Source organism: Nothobranchius furzeri, chromosome 2, assembly GCF_043380555.1.
Source record: "Nothobranchius furzeri strain GRZ-AD chromosome 2, NfurGRZ-RIMD1, whole genome shotgun sequence".
Classification (NCBI taxonomy): Eukaryota; Metazoa; Chordata; class Actinopteri; order Cyprinodontiformes; family Nothobranchiidae; genus Nothobranchius; species Nothobranchius furzeri.
This window is the reverse complement of record NC_091742.1, coordinates 27,194,138-27,216,095: the sequence shown is the minus strand read 5'-3', so window position 1 is coordinate 27,216,095 and position 21,958 is coordinate 27,194,138. Positions and strand designations below refer to the sequence as shown.

The 21,958-nt window shown below is 44.4% G+C and overlaps 2 protein-coding genes across 2 annotated transcripts in view; one reads left to right on the top strand and one right to left on the bottom strand.

Annotated features, from left to right (window-relative positions):
• The window catches only part of LOC107377979 (adenylate cyclase type 3), a 32,424-nt gene extending 22,368 nt beyond the window's left edge, over positions 1 to 10,056 (bottom strand). The window contains exons 1-8 of the mRNA XM_015947961.3: positions 9,033 to 10,056; positions 8,061 to 8,210; positions 5,789 to 5,928; positions 5,596 to 5,707; positions 4,698 to 4,825; positions 4,405 to 4,563; positions 4,172 to 4,331; positions 3,957 to 4,064 (exon numbers count right to left, since the gene is read on the bottom strand). Coding sequence (XP_015803447.2) covers positions 3,957 to 4,064; positions 4,172 to 4,331; positions 4,405 to 4,563; positions 4,698 to 4,825; positions 5,596 to 5,707; positions 5,789 to 5,928; positions 8,061 to 8,210; positions 9,033 to 9,701 — 1,626 coding nt within the window. The 5' untranslated portion in view covers positions 9,702 to 10,056. The remainder of the gene's footprint in view (positions 1 to 3,956; positions 4,065 to 4,171; positions 4,332 to 4,404; positions 4,564 to 4,697; positions 4,826 to 5,595; positions 5,708 to 5,788; positions 5,929 to 8,060; positions 8,211 to 9,032) is intronic.
• A 3,835-nt stretch (positions 10,057 to 13,891) lies between these two features.
• Positions 13,892 to 17,010, top strand: LOC139066366 (uncharacterized). Its single transcript, XM_070548881.1, has 2 exons — positions 13,892 to 13,937; positions 14,465 to 17,010. Exon 2 carries the CDS (start codon positions 14,659 to 14,661, stop codon positions 17,002 to 17,004), a length of 2,346 nt encoding a protein of 781 aa, XP_070404982.1. The 5' UTR covers positions 13,892 to 13,937; positions 14,465 to 14,658; the 3' UTR covers positions 17,005 to 17,010.
• The last annotated feature ends 4,948 nt before the right edge of the window (positions 17,011 to 21,958 follow it).

The following is a 21,958-nucleotide window of genomic DNA, read 5'->3' as shown; positions in this document are numbered from 1 at the left end:
TGGTGGCAACCCCCGTACCCGCTGGTGGACACCAGAGGTTCAGGGAGCCGTCAAGCTGAAGAAGGAGGCCTACAGGGCGTGGCTGGTCAGTGGGTCTCCGGAGGCAGCAGACAGGTACCGGATAGCCAAGCGGGGTGCAGCAGTGGCAGTTGCCGAGGCAAAATCTCGGGCGTGGGAGGAGTTTGGTGAGGCCATGGAGAAAGACTATCGATCGGCTCCAAAGAGGTTCTGGCAAACTGTCCGGCGCCTCAGGAGAGGAAGGCAGCAACTCGCTCACACTGTTTACAGTGGGGATGGGGAGCTGCTGACGTCAACTGAGGCTATAGTCGGACGGTGGACAGAATACTTTGAGGAGCTCCTCAATCCCACCAATGCGCATTCCGAGGAGGAACCAGAGCTGGGAGGCCTGGGGATGGACTGTCCGATCTCGGGGGCAGAAGTTGCTGAGGTAGTCAAACAACTACACAGCGGCGGAGCCCCGGGGGCGGATGAGGTTCGTCCTGGGTATCTCAAGGCTATGGATGTTGTAGGGCTGTCATGGTTGACACGTCTCTACAACATTGCGTGGTCATCGGGGGCAGTTCCTAGGGAGTGGCAGACCGGGGTGGTGGTCCCCATCTTTAAGAAGGGTGACCTGAGGGTGTGTTCCAACTATAGGGGGATCACACTCCTCAGCCTCCCTGGAAAGGTCTACTCCAAGGTACTGGAGAGGAGGGTCCGATCGATAGTTGAATCTCAGATAGAGGAGGAGCAATGTGGTTTTCGTCCTGGCCGTGGAACTGTGGACCAGCTCTATACCCTTGCAAGGGTGATGGAGGGGGCATGGGAGTTTGCCCAACCAATCCACATGTGCTTTGTGGATTTGGAGAAGGCTTATGACCGTGTCCCCAGGGGCACCCTGTGGGGGACGCTCCAGGAGTATGGGGTGGGTGGCTTTCTGTTAAGGGACATTCAGTCCCTTTACCAGAGGAGCGTGAGTTTGGTCCGCATAGCCGGTAGTAAGTCGGACCTGTTCCCAGTGAGGGTTGGACTCCGCCAGGGCTGCCCTTTGTCACCGGTTCTGTTCATCACTTTTATGGACAGAATTTCTAGACGCAGCCGTGGTGTGGAGTGTGTCGAGTCTGGTGGCAGGAGAATCTCGTCTCTGCTTTTTGCGGATGATGTGGTCCTCCTAGCTTCATCCAGCTCTGACCTTCAGCTATTGCTGGGTAGGTTCGCGGCCGAATGTGAAGCGGCTGGGATGAGGATCAGCACCTCCAAATCTGAGACCATGGTTCTCGACCGGAAAAGGGTGGCTTGCCACCTCCGGGTCGGGGGAGAGGTCCTACCTCAAGTGGAGGAGTTTAAGTATCTCGGGGTCTTGTTCACGAGTGAGGGTAGGAGGGATCGGGAGATCGACAGGCGGATTGGTTCGGCGTCTGCAGTGATGCGGACGCTGAGCCGATCTGTCGTGGGGAAGAGGGAGCTGAGCCAGAAAGCCAGGCTCTCGATTTACCGGTCGATCTACGTCCCAATCCTCACCTATGGTCATGAGCTTTGGGTAATGACCGAAAGAACGAGATCGCGGATACAAGCGGCCGAAATGAGTTTCCTCCGTAGGGTGGCCGGGCTCAGCCTTAGAGATAGGGTGAGGAGCTCGGACATTCGGGAGGGACTCGGAGTAGAACCGCTGCTCCTCCGGATCGAAAGGAGCCAGTTGAGGTGGTTTGGGCATCTGGTCAGGATGCCTCCTGGACGCCTCCCCGGGGAGGTGTTTCGGGCATGTCCTGCCGGCAGAAGGCCCCCGGGTCGACCCAGGACACGTTGGAGAGGTAACATCTCCAATCTGGTCCGGGAACGCCTTGGGGTCCTGCCGAAGGAGCTGGTGGACAAGGCCGGGGAGAGGACGGCCTGGAGCTCCCTAGTTGGGATGCTGCCCCCGCGACCCGGACCCGGATAAGCGGAGGAAGATGAGACGAGACGAAAAACTAAATAAAAATTAACTCACAAGTTGTAAAAACTCATTAAAACTAAATAAAATAAAAAATTGGACAAAAAATTTCTATAAATAAGTAATATTACTAAAATGACTAAAACTATAATGGAAACTAATAAAAACTAAATGAAAACTAAGCATTTTCAAAAAATAGAAACAAAACTAAAACTAACAAGCAAGTTGTAAAAACTCATTAAAACTAAATACATTAAAAAATGTGACAAAACATTTCTATTAAAAACTAATATTACAAAAAAAGACTAAAACTGTAATGGAAACTATTAAAAACTAAATGGAAACTAATTATTAAAAAAAATCTAAACTAAATAAATATTAACAAACACATTTTAAAACTCATTAAACTAAATAAAATAAAAAATTGGACAAAATATTCTAAAAATAACTAATATTACAAAATGACTAAAACTATTATGGAAACTAATAAAAACTAAACAGAAACTAAGCATTTTTAAAAAAGTAGAAACAAAACTAAAGCTAACAAGCAAGTTGTAAAAACTCATTAAAACTAAATAAAATAAAACATTTGACGAAAAATTTCTATAAATAACTAATATTACAAAAAAGACTAAAACTATAATGGAAACTAATAAAAACTAAACGAAAATTAAGCATTTTCAAACAACAAACACTAAATAAAAATTAGCAAACAAGTTGTCAAAACTCATTAAAACTAAATAAAATAAAAAATTGGACAAAATTTTTCAATAAATAACTAATATTACTAAAATGACTAAAACTATAATGGAAAATAATAAAAACTAAATGAAAACTAAGCATTTTCAAAAAAATTGAAACAAAACTAAAACTAACAAGCAAGTTGTAACAACTCATTTAACTAAATAAAATAAAGCATTTGACAAAAGATTTCGATAAAAACTAACATTACAAAAAAAAGACTAAAGCTATAATGGAAACTAATAAAAACTAAACAGAAACTAAGCATTTTCTAAAACATCAAAAATAAATAAAAATTAACAAACAAGTTATAAAACTCATTAAACATAAATAAAATAAAAAAATTGACAAAAAAATTCTATAAATAACTAATATTACAAAAAAGTCAAACTATAATGGAAACTAATACAAATAAATGCAAACTAAGCTTTTTCAAAAAATTAAAACTAAATAAAACTTAACAAACAAGTTGTAAAAACTCATTAAAACTAAATAAAATAAAAAATTGGACAAAACATTTCTATAAATAACTAATATTAATAAAATGACTAAAATATAATGGAAACTAATAAAAACTAAACAAAAACTAAGCATTTTCAAAAAAATTGAAACTAAACTGAAACTAACAAGCAAGTTGTAAAAACTCATTAAAAACAAATAAAATAAAAAAATTGACAAATAATTTCTATAAATAACTAATATTACAAAAAAAGACAAACTATAATGGAAACTAATGAAAACTAAATGGAAACTAAGCATTTTGAAAAAAAAAATCTAAAGTAAATAAAAATTAACAAACAAGTTGTAAAACTCATTAAAACTAAATAAAATGAAAATTTTGACTAAAATTTTCTATAAATAACTAATATTACTAAAATGATAAAACTATAATGTAAAACTAATAAAAACCAAACAGAAACTAAGCATTTTTAAAAAATAGAAACAAAACTAAAGCTAACAAGCAAGTTGTAAAAACTCATTAAAACTAAATTAAATAAAATATTGGACAAATTTTTTTTAAATAACTAATATTACAAAAATGTCACTAAACAAGTGAAACCTTGCCTGTGACTCTGAAAGGAGCTAATGGGGTCACATAAAGAAAACTGCCACAAAATGACAACCTAACACTAAACGACTAATACCTAATGAAAACTCTACTTCCTGTCAAGCCAAAAATGCCAAAGAGTTATTTGTTTTCTTCTGAATGTTTGGATTTTCTAAACCAATAATCAAAAATTTCTTATAACACACCGTTTCATTAGAGTTATTGTGAAACCTTTACCTCTTGTTTCGGGTGAGACAGCATAGGCTGGTTGGAGGCTGCGTTCGTTTTGGGTGATGTGGTGTTGATCAGTTGATTTGAGTTTTTTTCAGTCATGGAGTCTGGTGTCTAGGGAAATAAAAAAGAAGGTTTCTCCAATATAAAAGGGAAATTGTTCTTCTTTCCACACTAAACCAAGAAATCAGGTTAACTACACTGAGGTAGGAAAAACTCACATTTCCACTGAGCCCATCATCTCCCTCTTTAGGGGCAAGAACCAGATAAGTCTCAATGCCTTTCTCCAGCAGGTACTCACACCTCTCTCCACCGTTTCCCGGCTCCAGCTCAAATTCCCCATGCAGGCTGTCCTTGGTGCTCTGAGAGACGTGCACTCTCCTGCACACACACTTGTCAGAATTTAAACTAAACTCAAGGAATTATTTATTGTATTATAGATTGTTGATCATACCCAGGAATTCCTCCAGATTCCATCTTGTTAGCCACGGTGACATCAGTGGACCAGACGTCAAACTGCCAGCGCTTCTGTCCGAGCACTCCTCCAAGGACAGTGCCGGTGTGGACGCCCACTCTCATGTCCACATCCGTTTTTGTCTTTTCCCGCACATACCTGCATGAAATAAATCCACATTTTCTTCTGCTTTTCTTTTATTAAATTTGAGTAAATAAATAGAAGTTGCCATCATTTAACTTTTACGCTTTCAAGTGTATCTCAATGAATTTCGACCATGAAGTCCCACTTACGATATTGCTTCTACCATGGAGAGGCCCATTCTTATGGAACAAGCAGCATGGTCTTCTCTAAAGTCAGGCAAGCCACAGATGCAGTAGTAACAGTCTCCAAGGATCTTAATCCTCAGCTGGTGATGTTGCTGTTAAACAAGGTTGAGTTGTTCAGAAGATAGAGTACTGCTAAATGAATTATAAGTCTTTTTATAAGCCGAGGATGTCATCATTACAGGTTTTGTGAGTTTGAAGGTGTGCGATTTAGCAGTTCAAATCATTTTGCATTGGTTAGACTGTTTATTTTTGATCACCATCAAAAAGCAAAAAGTGGACAATAATGTTTTTGCCTGTATGTTTATAATCACAATGACCCATGATCAACTCTCAGAACCATACATCTGCAACTAATTCACTTTTGGAGTCAGTCCAATTAAAGATGGCTTCCACAGCTCATCAACCAAAACAAACATAGAAATGGCGCTAATGACCCAAGTCACTTTCACAGATATTGACCTAAACTTTGATGTGGTGCTAGCTGAGTGCCATAGCATATACTCTGAAAGCTTACAGATCACACATTTATTGTATTTATTATGTTTAAGATTTTTAAAAAACAGCCATGCCTCTATCATCCTTCATCCTCTCTTCAAGGAAATCCAGGCTTCCATGGCTTCTTGTTCTATTCTGTTTCTCTTTGTGCTCTATTTTTCTCAGTTCACCTCATTCCAGCTCTTTTATAATCCATATTCTTGCTCAGAGTAATCACGACCTCCCTGTACATCTAGTTCTCAGTTTCTCAACATCTTTATCAGATCCTACTGTTTTCCTGCTGATATTTTGACTTTTGGGTCCTTAAAAGGCAGGAAATAGTTTTGTAAGCTTGTGTTTTGAGCTTCCTGAGACTTCCGACACTCACAGACGCCAATTTGTCAAAGCGAGCGAACAGTTCGTTGAGCAGCTTTACAAGCTCCTGGGCACTGCACGCTGAGGATAACTGGGTGAAGCCCACGATGTCTGCAAACAGTATACTGCAAGGAAAACACAGTCAGCACCAGCCATTGAGTCCATCTGCTGGGATGAAAGTCCTTAAAACTCTGTGTGATGCTGACCTGACATTTTCATGGCGGTACATGTACATGGTGTTGAACTGCTGCTGCTGCTGGACCTCATTCTGATTGGCCTGGTTCTTCATGCCCTGCAGCATCTCATCAGCAATATGCTTTGGGAGAATGGACAGCAGTAATTCCTCCTACAGGAAAGATAAAAGGAAAGATGTTAAAACTGAAAATGGTGAGCATGCATGTGTGGGTTTAACAAATTGGAACAATTAGTGAGATTCATGTTTGACTGATTATATGCATGGTGTAAAAAGGTGCTTTGGGGTCATTTTTGCTTTGCTTTCTTTATGTTCAGATATTCTATAACTTTTTATCCTTTTTTACATAATTTATTGAAAGGCATTAATGACTTATCTTCTTAAGTTATAATAGTTCTATGGCTGACCCAAAAATGCTTATGAAGTTGTTTGCATTAAGTCCCTCTCTAATAAAGCAATCTCAGCAGTTTATTTATTTTATTTTATTCTCTATTAACGTGTTTAATCTGATGAAACAGGATGCTGTTACAGATAATTCTGTATTTCTTTTCACTAATAATTACGCCTTTTTGTTTGAAATATTCAGTAACGGATGTAAGTGATCCCGGACAAGCCCCCACTAACGTTACACATACACGCATTTTAACTGGTCAAAAGAAGCTCGATCCTTTCTGTCCAGATAATTTTAGTTAGAAGTGAATTCACAAACATAAACAATGAGTCTCAGCCAAAATTATTATTAGATTTGCAAATAACTTCCAAATTTAACATAAAACAGTAAAAAGTTGCAAAGAGTCACACGATAATACATCACAGTGCATTAAGTGCCCACCATAGCCTTGACATGTGTTGAAAATGCTCAAGTCCATATTTATGAGAGCACCATGTGAGTACCTGTGTGTGTACACATTCTTGTATATGTAAGGTTTCTCTATAGGAGCGTCCAATAGAGAGTGTGAGGGGCCACAGATCTGCCCCCTAAAGATGTGCAGGAGACGGAGGGAGCTCCAAGCCCCAGAGATCCAGGAGCTGCCCCAGAGCACAGGAACTCCAGGGAGTCTGCGACCAGAAAAGCCCTTCGCCCCCCTCGAGAGGCGCAGAAGATCGCCCCGGGGGGCCACAACCAGCAGCCGGCAGAGTCCTGGGAGATATCGGCAGCAAGCCCACAGGCCCGCCTGCAGCCTCCCACCCGCTAGCTGGCCGAGCCCGGGACCCAATGACTTTGGACCCAGGGGTGACCACTCCCGCCGGGGACCCAGACCCCACCAGGCAGCCACTGGGATTGGTCAGGCAGATGCCAAAAATCTTAAACTCCTTGACCCGGGAGCCACGACCCAGGCAGACCAAGGCACTGCACTCCACACCAGGTGTGGCAGGGAGAGGGGAGACGAAGATCTATCATTTTTAATCTTGATTGCTTCAGTACCTTCCAGAATGAGTCATTTCAGAGCTCTGTCATTTTAAGAAAACAAGCTGGAGCTGGCCACGGCCACCCATCCCCCGCTCAAGCTGCTATAAGCTGAGAAGCTCCACTTTCTGTGAGGGGCTCAGAGTAGATGCGCTGATCTTCCAGCAGCAGCAGCAGCAGCTCTCTCTTGGGTGTGAGAGGTGGTATTGATCTAATTTAACCCATTTGTGACATCACAAACGGGGACTTTTTGAAAATGCTTATTTTAGGCACATAATTCCTAAAACCAAACACTGACAGAACACAGATAAATGCGTTTTTTCATGTTTGGAGTGTTCACAGAAAATAGTAGAGACCCACATGGCTGCACAAAAGCATACAAAAGGTGAGTTTTACATAATATGTCCCCTAAAGTTTTAAGTTTAATGTGATTGGTTGAAACAAAAAAGGAAAATAAAATAAAGAAATCATTCAAAAACTCTCATAACTCACTCGTTTTCTTAACCACTTTTTCCTTATTCCACCAGGAGACTTTTAGCATCCTTTAAATACCAGGAATCCCACTTTGATTACTTTTGTTGACATTAGGTTTGCATGTCCCTGATGGCTGACCCACAGGTGAAAACAGCAGATCCTCTAATCAACCATTAGTCTCTGGAAAACACAGCATAATGAAGCAGTGTGTGTCTTTACAGAGGAGCCTTTAAGTGTGTGTCATCCCCAAAAAAACAAATAAAAAACAAACATAAGTCATTGGTTCTTTTTGTGCTTGTAGCTGAAATGTCAGTCACTTTGGCACAAAGTCAGGCATTTATCTCAGAAGGTTTCAGGTACAAATGTGAGTTTAAGCGTAGGATAATCATTGCCCTCCTCTCACCTGCTGCGTACTCTGCTCCTCCAGAGTCAGCTTCACCTGCAGCGACTGACGAGCCTCCAAAAACGCTGTCCGGTACTTCCTGTCAGCCATGTAGAAGGACATCACCCCCACTGCGGCTGCACACAGGTACAGCATCACATTGGCAAGGAGCTGAAGCGAGAAGAAAATGCTTAATTTGTTATTTTTCTAGGGATATTTTCTAATTTTGTTTGTAGAATGGTCTGGAAGATGCTGTCAGCTTCATGTGGAGTTTAAATAAATCCTAATGTCATGCATGAGAGCATGACAATAAATAAAAAATTTAATTCAAACAATAAATAAATCAAATCAACTAGACACAACTTTTATTTGCTTCATATGTAATTGATATAACAGTTTTGTGTGAGTGTTGCAGTGGTTAGAGCTGTTGCCTTGCAGCAAGAACGTCCTGGGTTCGCTTCCCAGCCTGGGATCTTTCTGCATGGAGTTTGCATGTTCTTCCTGTGCAGGTGTGTGTGTGTGTGTGCATGATTGTTTGTCCTGTGTGTCTCTGTGTTGCCCTGCCATGGACTGCCACTCTGTCCAGGGTGTACCCCGCCTGATTGCCCATTGACCTCTGGAGATAGGCACCAGCCCCCCGCGACCCTACGTGGAGAAGTGGGTTCAGACCAGAGGCGTGTCCAGATCTTTTAAAATGGGGTGGCCCAGGTGAGGCACAACTTTGTGCATGGGTGGCACCAATGGTTATGCTTTTTTGTTTTTAACCCCCAAGCCTTTTGTGGACAATGAAAAGACTATTTAAATGTAAATTGGTGTGGTGGCACCTGGGGTGGCCAATCAGATTCCAAGGGTGGCATGTGCTACCCCAGGCCACTCCCTGGACACGCCCCGGGTTCAGACAATGAATGGATGGATCATGGATGGATGTGTTTGTGTGGTAAATGCAGGAACTAATCATGTCAGGTGTTTCTGCAACAGGTCTACCTTTCTTACCTGTCTCACCAGCACGGGCCCTTGCAGATTATCCACAAACCTTTGAGCCACCGTCACCCCCAGCACCAGGGTGTGGATCCCACAGGACACGGCTGTGAGCAGGATGAGAGGCACCAAGTTCAGAGGTAAAGTCAGGAAACTGGAGAAGCTAAAGAAAGCCTGCCAGCCCACTGAGTCGCTTCCATCAGGAAACCTCTTGTAGTTTAAACTCATGTAACACAAAACGTGGACAGTAATCATCAGCCACAGCACGTAGGGGACCCCTCCTCTTGCTACGGGTGATGCAGGGAGTTTGTGGAACCAGCACAGCAGGAATAGCACGGCATCAGCAGCCAATCCCATCGCTGCCACCACAACCATGTCCAGTTTGTGCTCGGTGTACACCACCGCACACATGATGAGGATGAAGCTGTTGAAAAGAGCCGCAAAGGCCACCAACACCAGCAGGTTCTCCTCTCTCTGGCGTCGGAAATAGTTCTGGTAGAGCCTCTCCAACGATTCGGGCGTGAAGGTGAGGCGCACCGCACGGGGCAGGCAGCGGCAGCAGCCGGACTGGAGGACGGCCACTTCCCGGCTTCGACCCACATCACCGGTAACCTGGCTGGGATACTCCACGGAGCACTCTGTGGACGGCTCAGTGTCTGTCGTAGGGACCCGGTTCAGAGGCATACTGGTTCATGTCATGGTATCTCAGAAGATAGTTCCCCTTACACTTGAAGATAATCACATTCCAATTTTTGTGAAGTGTCCAAAAAATTTAAGTATTGCAGATTTTCTTTAAATCCATCCTGAAAAGTTCCTACCTTGGATTGAATCTGGAGCTGTTGTTTTTAAATTACCATTGAAGTGACCTCCAAGCTCTTTAAACAAATACCCCACCTTCTGTTTGAAGTCTTGTTGGTCGCCATGGCAGAATAATGATGCTTTTATCCAATTAAAGTCAATAAAACCAGGAGGAAAAACATTGTCATGTAAAAATTATTCCTTTCTTTTAATTGCACAAAGATCCGTAATGCAGAACCAAAGGTACGACGCTCCTCCGTGGTCTGATGTCAGTGTTTACCTCTCGTTTCCTCCCACGCCCAGCCCTCCCAGAGCAAATCCTCTGTTACTGTTGTTGAGATCAAATCAGAGTAATAGCCTGCTAGCAGCCACGTCTTGGGAATTGTGCGAAGGGTTGACAAAAAGGAAAAATAAGCATTTTGTCCTTCAGGCAAAAAATAAAATAAAATAAAATAAAATAAAAAGCAAACATCCTTTAAATATGAAACATTTTCAACATTTTACAAAAATATTTTCTCAGAAGGCATCAGTGGGTTTCATTAAAAAAATATTTATTTCAACACTGGTGGTCAAAATAATACAAGGTACAAATCGTATGTTAGAAATCCCTTCAGTGCACAACAAAAAGCAGCAAATAATACTAGATTTATTTTGAACGTCTTTGTTGGAAGCAAATGTGCGGAAGTCCTGCTCAGCAGAAGTGATGGATGTGAAGTCCAGCGTAGGTCAGTGTGTGTGTGTGTGCTGGCTGTTGGTGCTGATTTTCCAATCCTTCCACTGAGGACACCCCCCAGAGCCTGTGTTACAGCCACCAGAACTCCGATGGTCCCCAGCGTTCCCAGTGCTGCCGTGCCCAAGGCTGCGGCCCCGAGCACCCCCGCTCCAATAGGTGCTGCTGCCATGGTGACCGTCTCCATGCCGATCATTTTAATTAGCTCCATCCCCTGTGAGGAGGCCCCCTTGCAGATTCACTCTGGTGTGGAGCGGGCTCTTTGGTGCACCCAGAACAAATGCCCCCACTGCAACAGTTGCCACTGCGATGAGTTCCGATGTCATCAAAGGTGTTGCTTTCAGAGAAACACCTTTAAGGACCAAGAGAGCACCTGCAACAACACAACCAAGAACCAGCGAAGCTGAATTTCTGGATTTAGACGTGTGACACTCTGCAACACTGGCAGCACCAAGTGACACCCCTGCAGCTGTAGCCGCCCCTAGTGTTCCTCCGGTGCAGCTTCTGGCACCTAGACACGAGACACAAATATTGCAACAGCAGCTCCCACTGAAATATGTCCTGTCTTATTTGGTCCCAGTCTGACCACGGCCACTGGTCCCAGTCCAGCTCCCAACAGCCCTGCAGACAAATGCCACGCAGAGGACTGACTGCAGTGTTAAACCCACCTCTGCTTCTGACCCTTCTCCTACCTCACACGCTCCCAAACCAACCAAAAACCCAAGAATTCCAACAAAAACCGAGCAGAAAAAGATCCTCTCCAGCAGTTTGCACCCAGTCTTAGAGTTTGGCGTTTGCGTTAGCCACTCTTTAGGAGTCCTACGAAAGGCACAGAGTAAAGAGATGGTCAGTGCAGCAAAAACAGTCCAGATAGAGGACCCAAGCATCCAAAAGCCACACCGAGGTAAAGAGAGGCGAAGATGATTAACAGAGCGGTCGACATGTCATTGATGTTGGAGTATGAGTACACAAGGAGAACTGGAGCGCCGTGAGCTAAAAGGACGATCCATGGTGGAAGGACACCCTCGACGACTCCGAATGTGACAGCTCCCACCACCACTGAGGCCCCAGCAGTCACCTCCATTAACCAAGCCAGACTCACTCCAGCTCTGGTCAGCAGTTTGAGCATCATGGCAAAGAGAAGAAAACCCACTCCAAGAGCGATGTGAACACGAGGCACGACGTCGCCACGGCGACTCCGGTGGAACCGGCACGTCCGGCAGCCAGAGTCGCAGCTTTCAGCAGGGAGGCATCTTCAGTCAGAGCGGGCTCCACCGCAAAGGACACGGCTTCTCCAGACACAAAACCAGCAGCTGCACTTCTGAGGAGCCCACAGACGGCACCTATTCAGACACAGTGTCACGTTTCGGGGATGTTTAGGACCCAAATATGCAGATACCCAGGAGGACACGAGGCAGGAGTAGATATAAGGAAAAAATCCTTTTATTAGAGGATGAACAAAAATAAATCCAAGGCAACGAGCCTAAAGTCCAAAGTCCTGGAGCACAGGACACCCAAAGCTCTCAAAGAGCACGAAGACCAAAGACTTTGAAACAGAAGCTCACCTAGAGCACAAAGTCTGGGGACGAGACAAAAAGCTCATAAGACACCTAACTGAGACGCAGACAAAGGACACATGAGGGCGCTAAGAGACACAAAAGGGAATCTAGAGAGGGATGGAGAACACCAGGAGGCACATGAAGGAAGATGCAGACGCAGACCATGACACACAGGTTACACACACAAATAAAATCTGTTGAAAAGATGCTCAGTTGTAAAGGAAGAGCAGGTTAAATCAGTGAAGATGAGGGTTTGGGTTAGGCCAACAAATATCGTCTAAATCCAGTTCAGAACATTCAAGATGTGGAGTAACGAGATATTCACATCCTGGATGAAACTGTGCAATCCTATCCTGATTATGGACCAGAACCTCGGAGGAATGTATACAGGAGTGTATAGGACTGTAAAAACACAGCTAATTAAGACTAAAACTCCACACTTTCATTGAAATACATAATAAAAATAAATACATAAGTAAATAATATAGAAAGTGGTTAGATCTGAATGAAATCTTTCTGCAGACACTCTTGATACTAACATACTGTAAATAATACTTTAGTTTTAACTCTGACATTGGTCTTTATAAATCGTTAGAGCTTCTTATATTTTAGTACTTATACTTTAAGAACAAAGTGAAAACGTCTGGAAACTTTAAACCAGGAAGTCAGTCTAACACCTGAAATAATAAACATTTCCAACAGAGCATCTCAAAACCGCAAATCCCTCCAAACCTGACACGCTCTCCATTGAGTTGCTTGTTTCTGCAGCCAGTAGTCATTATAGTAATCATCTCATCTAGCTTTGATTCAGCCGTGGCCCGCCGTGATGCGTTCTTCTTCTGCTGTCGTTTAATTGGCGAGTGGCAACCAATTTTCAGGTGCATTTCCGCCGCCTACTGAATGGGAGTGTGAGTTGAAGTGGGGAGTATCCTACTAAAAATGAATAAATAAAACTCAGTTCTATCAAGTATTCCACTTTCCCTTAAAAAGTCTATGACTAATTTATAAACCACTATTCCCCCATTTAACATTCAAATCATATTTCTTATATCCTTTAACTTTTATTTTTTCAACCAACATTTTCCTATTCTCCACATATTTTCTACAAGTACATGATACATGTTCTACTGTATTACGCTGTCCAAGAATAAATAGCGTACTGTTCAAAGCCGTATGTCCCATTCTCATCCTTGTTATCACTACTTGATTTCTGTTACTCATTTGAATGACTTCCATTTTTCCAACCTTTCCCTTTAATTTGTACAAATGTCTTCCTTTCACGTCCCTTATCCATTGTTCTTGCCATTCATCCAGAATCTGCTGTCTAATAACTGATTTCACTTCTGCCAGCTCTAAACCCATTTTGATATTTCATTAACAAATTCCTACTTTCTAAATAATAATTTAACCTATCCGTAATCATTCTTTCCATTACTTTGCCGTGATGCGTTCACTGACAACACGGGCTTTTCCGTTTCAGTGTTGATGACGCGTCATGGTGAGCAGAGCCAATCAGAAAACAGAACACAAACTATGATAATTAAACCCAAAAGCCTGATAACCACTCTTTGAGATTTTAACATACATTAACTAACTTTATTTAAGTAATAGTGAATTTATTTGAGACACATTCATTAAACAATGCCTGTCAGAAAGGGTTATAGTTATGGCAGTTTTACAAGATACATTTGTAAAGTTACCCCACTCTTATTTTGGTGGTCCAGTTTGTGACATCACTTCCTCTAGATAGTCACTTCCTGTAAAGCCATTTCTACCATTTTGTCCAAGCTGTTGGTGATGGCAGACAGCCGCGTGTGCGTTCATGACTGATATGTAAGTTTGGCCAACCGTAGCACCTCTATGGATACATAAATAACCTATAAGTTCATTCAGTTTCCTTTATGTCTGTCTGGACATATTGTTTGGATTATTTAGAGGGAGTTCCTACAGTTTAATTGGTATCAGTTGCTATTCTCGCTTGTAGTCCTCATTTCACTTCTCTTAATTTGTGTTATGTGTGCTAAATACTGGTTTATTTGAGTTTTATTCCATTTACTCCATGTGTATCCATCCATGACGTCAGTTCAGTTGAGGTGTGGTATAATGCCAGGCTAATTGGCAGCATGGTTTAGTAGTGTGGTACTTGCAACAGCAGTACCTTGCTTTGACCACCAGAGGTCCCTGGAGATCATATAATTTGTCAGTGCCTCTGAGCCTGGAAGTCACAATATTTACTCTGTGTAACCCTTGAATGTGCATCATTTGGGAATATATTTGTTTTTGCTTTGTCTTAAATGTTGGCATATTTATTTCACAATTTGTACAGTCCTTTTACATCATTCTTTGTATTTATTTTCCAGACCACACGGAACCACAGAAATGTACAGATGTCCATACTTCAACTGTCATTAAATACGTAAAACTGTCTCTCCGTGCCCTGCTCTCTGACCGGAGCCCTTATCTTGAAGATACTGTCAGATCAGCAAATAACTTCCAGAGTTCCCACTCTATCACATGGTCCTTCGAGCCGGATCCACAGTCATCTAGAGATATTATGGAGGAGCTAGGACAACCATCTGACCCAGCAGTGCGTTCTAGATCCCAGCGGGAGAGACGACTACCAACGTATTTGGAGGACTATGAAGTTGGACACCAACCTCAACTTCTCCATCATCCAGCAGCCCAAGCTCCAGCTGGGCATGAAGCTCATCCTCCAGATCAACCTGCAATGATGACAGCTGCCATCACTGAAGCCATACCTAGCCTACCTAGTAGGAGAGCATCATCAGATCGAAGCCAACCTGTCTCTCAGCGCAGTAAAGCTAAGACCCAGGGCAGCGCCAGTTCGTTAACAAGGAGGTCAATCATCGATGGGTTATCTGACATACAGACAGCCATGTTGGAGGAGAGAATAAAGCGCATGGAGTTGGCAGAGGTGCAAAGACAGATAATGGAGGAAAGTCTGATGGATGAACAGTACCAGCATCTGGACCAGCAAGCTCGGGAAGCCCTCAGAAGAAGAGAGGAACTCCTAAGAGAACAAGAAATACAGAGGCGTAAGCTTGATGAAGAGGCAGAAATAGCATTAAAGGCAAAGGAGGCTATTACCAGACGGCTAATGCTGCAACGCAAACTAAAGGAAAAGGAAATAGAGTTCGAGAAAGCGACTCTCATTACATCCCTCCTGAAGGAGGAAACAAGCAGCTCTGTTGCCTCAAGACCGCAAAGTGGAGATGAATCCAACAAAGGGTCCCCAGCTGACGTCATGGGAGTACCACCACCTTCACAAGGTGCACATGGACCTGCACACTCTGCTCCTACAGTTATTGGCCCTCCACCAGCCTTTACAGCAGCAGTGCCTAATCCTCCTGTCTCAACAAGCCAATTAACAACTAGAGCTTCACCTGTCCTTCAACCGCAACCTCCTGCCATGGTAAACCTGCCGACCCAGCCACAATTCACATACTCCACGATAGCTCCGCCCACCACAGCACATACCATCCCTCAGCCTGGTACGACACTATCAGTTGGTGCTATATTACCTCGTGCTGGACCACCAGCCTTAACAGTGCAGTCCACTGCTCCCCTAAACACGCTACCAGCAGTCTATAACCAGGCTCCACATCAGCATGTACCCTGGTCTTATTCACAACAACAGCCAGTACAACCTGATGCAGCCCTGCAGCATCACTCTCCTCCCAGCATACCACCTTTGCCACGAGAGACAGCTCCTCCTCCAGGCTCAATCGCTGCACCTAGTACAGACCTAATGGAGCTATTAATAGCTACTTCATATGGACTTCCTAAGCCTGCTTTACCCTACTTCACATCTGGAAGAGAGGCAGACTTTGCACTGCTCAAGATGGCTCTAGATAACCTGCTAAGCTCACATGCTCACCTCACCGAACCATTTAAATATCAAGTGTTGTTGCAGCATTTGAAGCTGCCTAGTGCTCACAAGCTAGCACAAGCCTTTATGTATGACCCGAAACCATACACATCGGCCCTACAGGCACTTCAAGATAAATACGGGCAATCCCGCCAGCTTGTGCAAAGTGAGCTAGGAGCCATCCTAAACTTACCTCCAGTTAGGGTTGGTGATCCAGATGGATTTGACAATTTTGCCCTCTCAGGACAAGCTTTAGTAGGCATGCTCCGATCGCTAGAGGGTGAAAATGGCTACGAACTCAAATGTGGCTCTCATGTTGATAGGCTACTTAACAAATTGCCCGCTAACTACAGAGACAGCTTTGTTGAGTATAGCTTGAATCGTGGCATTCTGACAACTGGGACTGATAAGACTTATACCCTGTCAGATTTCTCCACATGGCTCCAGTTGAAATCACAAGCCAAGCGAATCGCCGCTAGAGCAGCGTACATGTGTCAAGATCAACCAAAGCTGAGGAATCAGAAGAAACCTCAAGGTCCTTCATCCAATGTGTACTACAACACAGAGAGCCAGGCTAAAGCCACACCTCCAGATCCAGCTGGCCATATAAGATCACCTAAGCCTAAATCAGGTCCTAAACCTTACTGCCCTTATTGTGACGACAGAGGACATTACCTGAGCCTGTGTCCTAAATTCAAAGCTCTTTCAGCAGCTGAAATTGCCACATGGATCAAACACAGAAGCTGCTGGCGGTGCGGCAGGAATCATGCACCTGAGGTTTGCACTCTAAAGAAGCCCTGTAAATTATGTAAGCAACAACATCTTACTGTGCTCCATGACGTGTGCCCTCAAGAACCTAAAAAGGTGTTAATGGTCAACGCTGCTCCCAATACAGTGTACATTGACCGTCCAAATCGCCCAAATAAAGTCATGCTCAAGTTGGTCAAAGTATGTCTACACAATGCTGAGTATTCCCTGGAAGGCTTTGCTATCCTCGATGACGGGTCCTAGAGGACTCTTATCCTCCCATCAGCAGTGCGATGCCTCCATCTGACTAAAAAGCCTGAAAACCTTCCCCTGCGCACTGTCCGCCATGAGGTGATTCACCTTCAGGGAGCAACAGTTTCATTTGAAATATCTCCAGTTCACACTCCCAAAGTAAAGTACAGCATTCACCATGCCTTCACTGCTGATGAACTAAGTCTCTCAGAACACAGCTACCCTGTAAAGTCACTCATGCGAAAGTACTCCCATCTGGGAGGACTTCCACTTCCACTTGTGGACAGAGTGCAGCCTTTACTTCTTATTGGGTCTGATTTCCCTCATCTACTCATCCCTAGGCAACCAGTAATAGCTGGCCCACCTGGGAGCCCCCTAGCAGTGTGCACTCCTCTTGGTTGGACATTACAAGGCCCAGCCAACTTCAGTCCTGTTTCTGCTGACCACCCACACTGCTACTTCACCACGTCTCCCAACTCAGAGCTCCAGCGCCATGTAGAACGTCTGTGGGAAGTTGACATCTCGCCTTATGTGAACATAAAGACTGCCACGTGTTCTAAAGAGGATCAACAGGCTGTGGACCTGTTAGAGCAACGCACCACTAAAGTGGAAGTGGATGGAGTGACTAGATATGCTACTCCACTTCTCAGGCGCAAGGATAGTCCCCTCCTCTGGGCATCAAAGAACACTTTGCTCCCACAGCTACGTAGTACTGAACGTCGTCTAGCTAAAGATCCAGCTCTGGCAGATACCTACTGTCAAGAAATCCATAAACTTGAACAGTTAGGTTATGCCAAACCCCTTCCTTCAGCTACAGTAGACAGCTCCCAGGAGTCATGGTATCTGCCTCACCATGTTGTCCACCATAATGGAAAGGCAAGAATTGTCTACAACTGTTCCTACCAACACAATGGACACTGTCTAAACAGCCAGCTCCTGCCCGGGCCGACCCTAGGTCCTTCACTTCTCGGCGTACTTCTTCGGTTCCGAGAACACAGTGTGGCTGCCAGCGGTGACATCAAAGCAATGTTCCACCAAGTTCGCTTACTACCAGAAGACAAACCGCTGCTCCGTTTCTTGTGGAGAGGTATGAAGAGAGAGGAGGAACCGACTGTATATGAGTGGCAGGTTCTGCCATTTGGAACAACGTGCAGTCCTTGCTGTGCAACATATGCCCTCCAGAGGCATGTGAAGGACAACAGTAAGGGGCATGAAGACATCCTGCATACAGTTGAAAGCGCATTTTATGTGGTCAACTGTCTAACAAGCATCACCACTGCTGATAAAGCTAAAGCCCTAGTTGACCGACTGCGCAGTCTGCTCTCTGCTGGAGGGTTCGATATAAGGCAGTGGGCCAGCAACGATCCAACTGTTTTGGAACACCTTCCTGCTGAAGCCAAAGCGGCTAGTTCCGAGCTGTGGCTTTCCCAATCCCGACAAGACCCAGAGGAACCAGCTTTAGGCCTACGTTGGAACTGCCTCTCTGATCACCTCGGCTACAGACACCGACCGGTAGAGTATTCTCAGCCGACCCTGAGAAACATCTACAAGGTGATGGCCACGCAGTATGACCCACTGGGGTATCTTATCCCATTCACCACTCGAGCCAAGATCCTCATCCAGGACCTGTGGAAAGTGGGAGTCGACTGGGATGAGCAGATTCGACCCAAGGCTCTACTGGAAATATGGACACAGTGGGAGAGCGAGCTGGTCTACCTCCCACAAGTGGAAATCCCAAGATGCTATGTTCCAGCAACCTTGGCCCCTGAAGTGCCTAACAGACAAGCGCACATCTTCTGCGATGCCTCCGAAAGAGCCTACGGAGCAGTCGAGTATATTCAAACTCCCGATAACCAGGGCAATGTTCACATTGCATTTATGATGGCTAGATCTCGTGTTTGCCCTCGGAAACAGCTGTCAATGCCACGCCTTGAACTGTGCACAGCTCTAGCCGGGGCTCAGCTGGCTAAGGTCACAATGACAGAGCTGTCATTCTCTCCCCAGCAGATAACACTATGGACCGACTCAACTACAGTGTTGACATGGCTGAAATCAGACTCAAGTCGATACAAGGTTTTTGTTGGAACGAGGGTTGCTGAAATTCAAGAACTTACCGAAGGGTCAACTTGGCGGTATGTCAGCACCTCTGATAATCCAGCAGATGACCTTACCCGCGGGAAGACACTCCATGAGCTCAGTCAGCCCAACCGGTGGAGTCAGGGTCCACAATTTCTTCACCAGCCTTTTGACACCTGGCCAGAGCTACAAATGGAAGTAGCTCAGGAAGAAGATGAGGATGAGCTACGCAAGACAGTGTTTTGTGCAGCAGCTACCTGTCCTTCTCATGAAGTGGATGTTACTAACATCGACAACTGGGATGACCTCGTTAGAGCCACTCATATGAGCCTTCACGGGGCGGCCAAAGACCTGGTGAGCCCCACCATGACAGCTGCAGATGTACAAGAAGCTGAACTACATCTCCTACGACAATCCCAAAGTGAGACCTTCCAGGAAGAGGTGAAACTCCTTGCTGTGGGGAAGTCCATCTCCAAACAAAGCCGTCTAATCATGCTTGCTCCTGAGTATGATATAGCTGTCGGGCTGATAAGAGTGGGAGGCAGGCTGCGAAGAGCAGAAGATCTGGATCTAGATTCCATGCATCCAATTATCCTTGACCCAAAACATCATGCTACCAGGCTCCTCATCAAGAAATATGACAACCAGCTCCTGCATCCAGGTCCCGAGCGTGTGTTCGCTGAAATTCGGAGAAGATACTGGATCCTACGCGGAGGAGAATCCATCAAACGGCATCAGTACAGCTGTGTGGAATGTCAAAAGTGGCGTGCTAGTCCTGTAGTCCCACAAATGGCAGACCTTCCCCCAGCAAGACTCCGTCTATACAAGCCACCTTTCTGGTCTACCGGAGTGGACTGCTTCGGCCCTTACAATATCAAGGTGGGTCGACGCACAGAGAAGCGATGGGGGATCATCTTTAAATGCATGACAACGAGTTGTGTGCACTTCGACCTGCTGGAGAGCATTGACACTGATGCTTTTCTGATGGGATTACGTCGCTTCATCGCTCGACGTGGCAAGCCCTTTGAAATCCTGGCCGACAGAGGGACCAATTTCCGAGGTGGAGCGGCTGAACTACAGACCAGCTTCCAAACTTTAGAAGCACCTATCCAAAAGCAGCTGGCTGGACAGAAAATAGAGTTCCGATTCAACCCGCCAGGTTCCCCTCATTTTGGGGGGACATGGGAACGGGAGATCAAGTCAGTGAAGGCAGCCCTTCGAGTGGTACTGCAGGACCAAACTGTCACAGAATCTGTTCTGCAGACGGTTTTGATTGAGGTGGAGGGAATTCTCAATGCGAAGCCACTGGGATATATATCCTCGGATGCTACTGATCCAGACCCAGTCACCCCGAACTTACTACTCATGGGACGTCGTGATGCATCGCTTCCACAAGCCATTTACGCTTCCAGTGAACTCCTGGGCAGACGGCGATGGCGACACAGCCAGGTCCTGGCAGACCACTTCTGGTCCAACTTTATTCGCTACCATCTTCCTAACCTACAGAAGCGACACAAGTGGCACAAGAATACAGAAAATCTTGCAGCTGGACAGGTTGTGATGGTGGTCGATTCACAACTGCCCAGGGCCCAGTGGCCGATCGGGAGGATTGTCAAGACATGTCCAGGCTCAGACGGTCGAGTCAGGGCAGCTGAAGTGAGGATAAAGGGACAGACTTATCTTCGACCAGTTGTGCACCTGGTGCGACTGCCAGCTTGGGAAGATGAAGATGACTCTGGCTGAACACCTGATAAGACTTTCCTCTAGTTTTCGAATTTATAACTAAATTCGGGGGCGGCTATGTCAGAAAGGGTTATAGTTATGGCAGTTTTACAAGATACATTTGTAAAGTTACCCCACTCTTATTTTGGTGGTCCAGTTTGTGACATCAATTCCTCTAGATAGTCACTTCCTGTAAAGCCGTTTCTACCATTTTGTCTAAGCTGTTGGTGATGGCAGACAGCCGCGTGTGCGTTCATGACTGATATGTAAGTTTGGCCAACCGTAGCACCTCTATGGATACATAAATAACCTATAAGTTCATTCAGTTTCCTTTATGTCTGTCTGGACATATTGTTTGGATTATTTAGAGGGAGTTCCTACAGTTTAATTGGTATCAGTTGCTATTCTCGCTTGTAGTCCTCATTTCACTTCTCTTAATTTGTGTTATGTGTGCTAAATACTAGTTTATTTGAGTTTTATTCCATTTACTCCATGTGTATCCATCCATGACGTCAGTTCAGTTGAGGTGTGGTATAATGCCAGGCTAATTGGCAGCATGGTTTAGTAGTGTGGTACTTGCAACAGCAGTACCTTGCTTTGACCACCAGAGGTCCCTGGAGACCATATAATTTGTCAGTGCCTCTGAGCCTGGAAGTCACAATATTTACTCTGTGTAACCCTTGAATGTGCATCATTTGGGAATATATTTGTTTTTGCTTTGTCTTAAATGTTGGCATATTTATTTCACAATTTGTACAGTCCTTTTACATCATTCTTTGTATTTATTTTCCAGACCACACGGAACCACAGAAATGTACAGATGTCCATAGTTCAACTGTCATTAAATACGTAAAACTGTCTCTCCGTGCCCTGCTCTCTGACCGGAGCCCTTATCTTGAAGATACTGTCAGATCAGCAAATAACTTCCAGAGTTCCCACTCTATCACAATGCCTGAATAAAAGGTATAACAGTGTAAGGTGTTTCAGTAGTTATAGCGCCCCCTGCTGAAAATACACAATTCACCAGTCATGTAGAAAACTAACAAAATACACTTATTTATTATCCAAAATGGTAAATATTATATTCATCTTGGGAAAATATCACACTCACAAGAATAAATGGAAAAAGCCTAACATAAATCATTTAAAAAATGAAATTTGACAATTT

What these genes read in the sequence shown, in the direction of transcription:
- LOC139066366 (XM_070548881.1), top strand. Translation starts at nt 14,659, where the DNA reads ATGGAGGAGCTAGGACAACCATCTGACCCAGCAGTGCGTTCTAGATCC.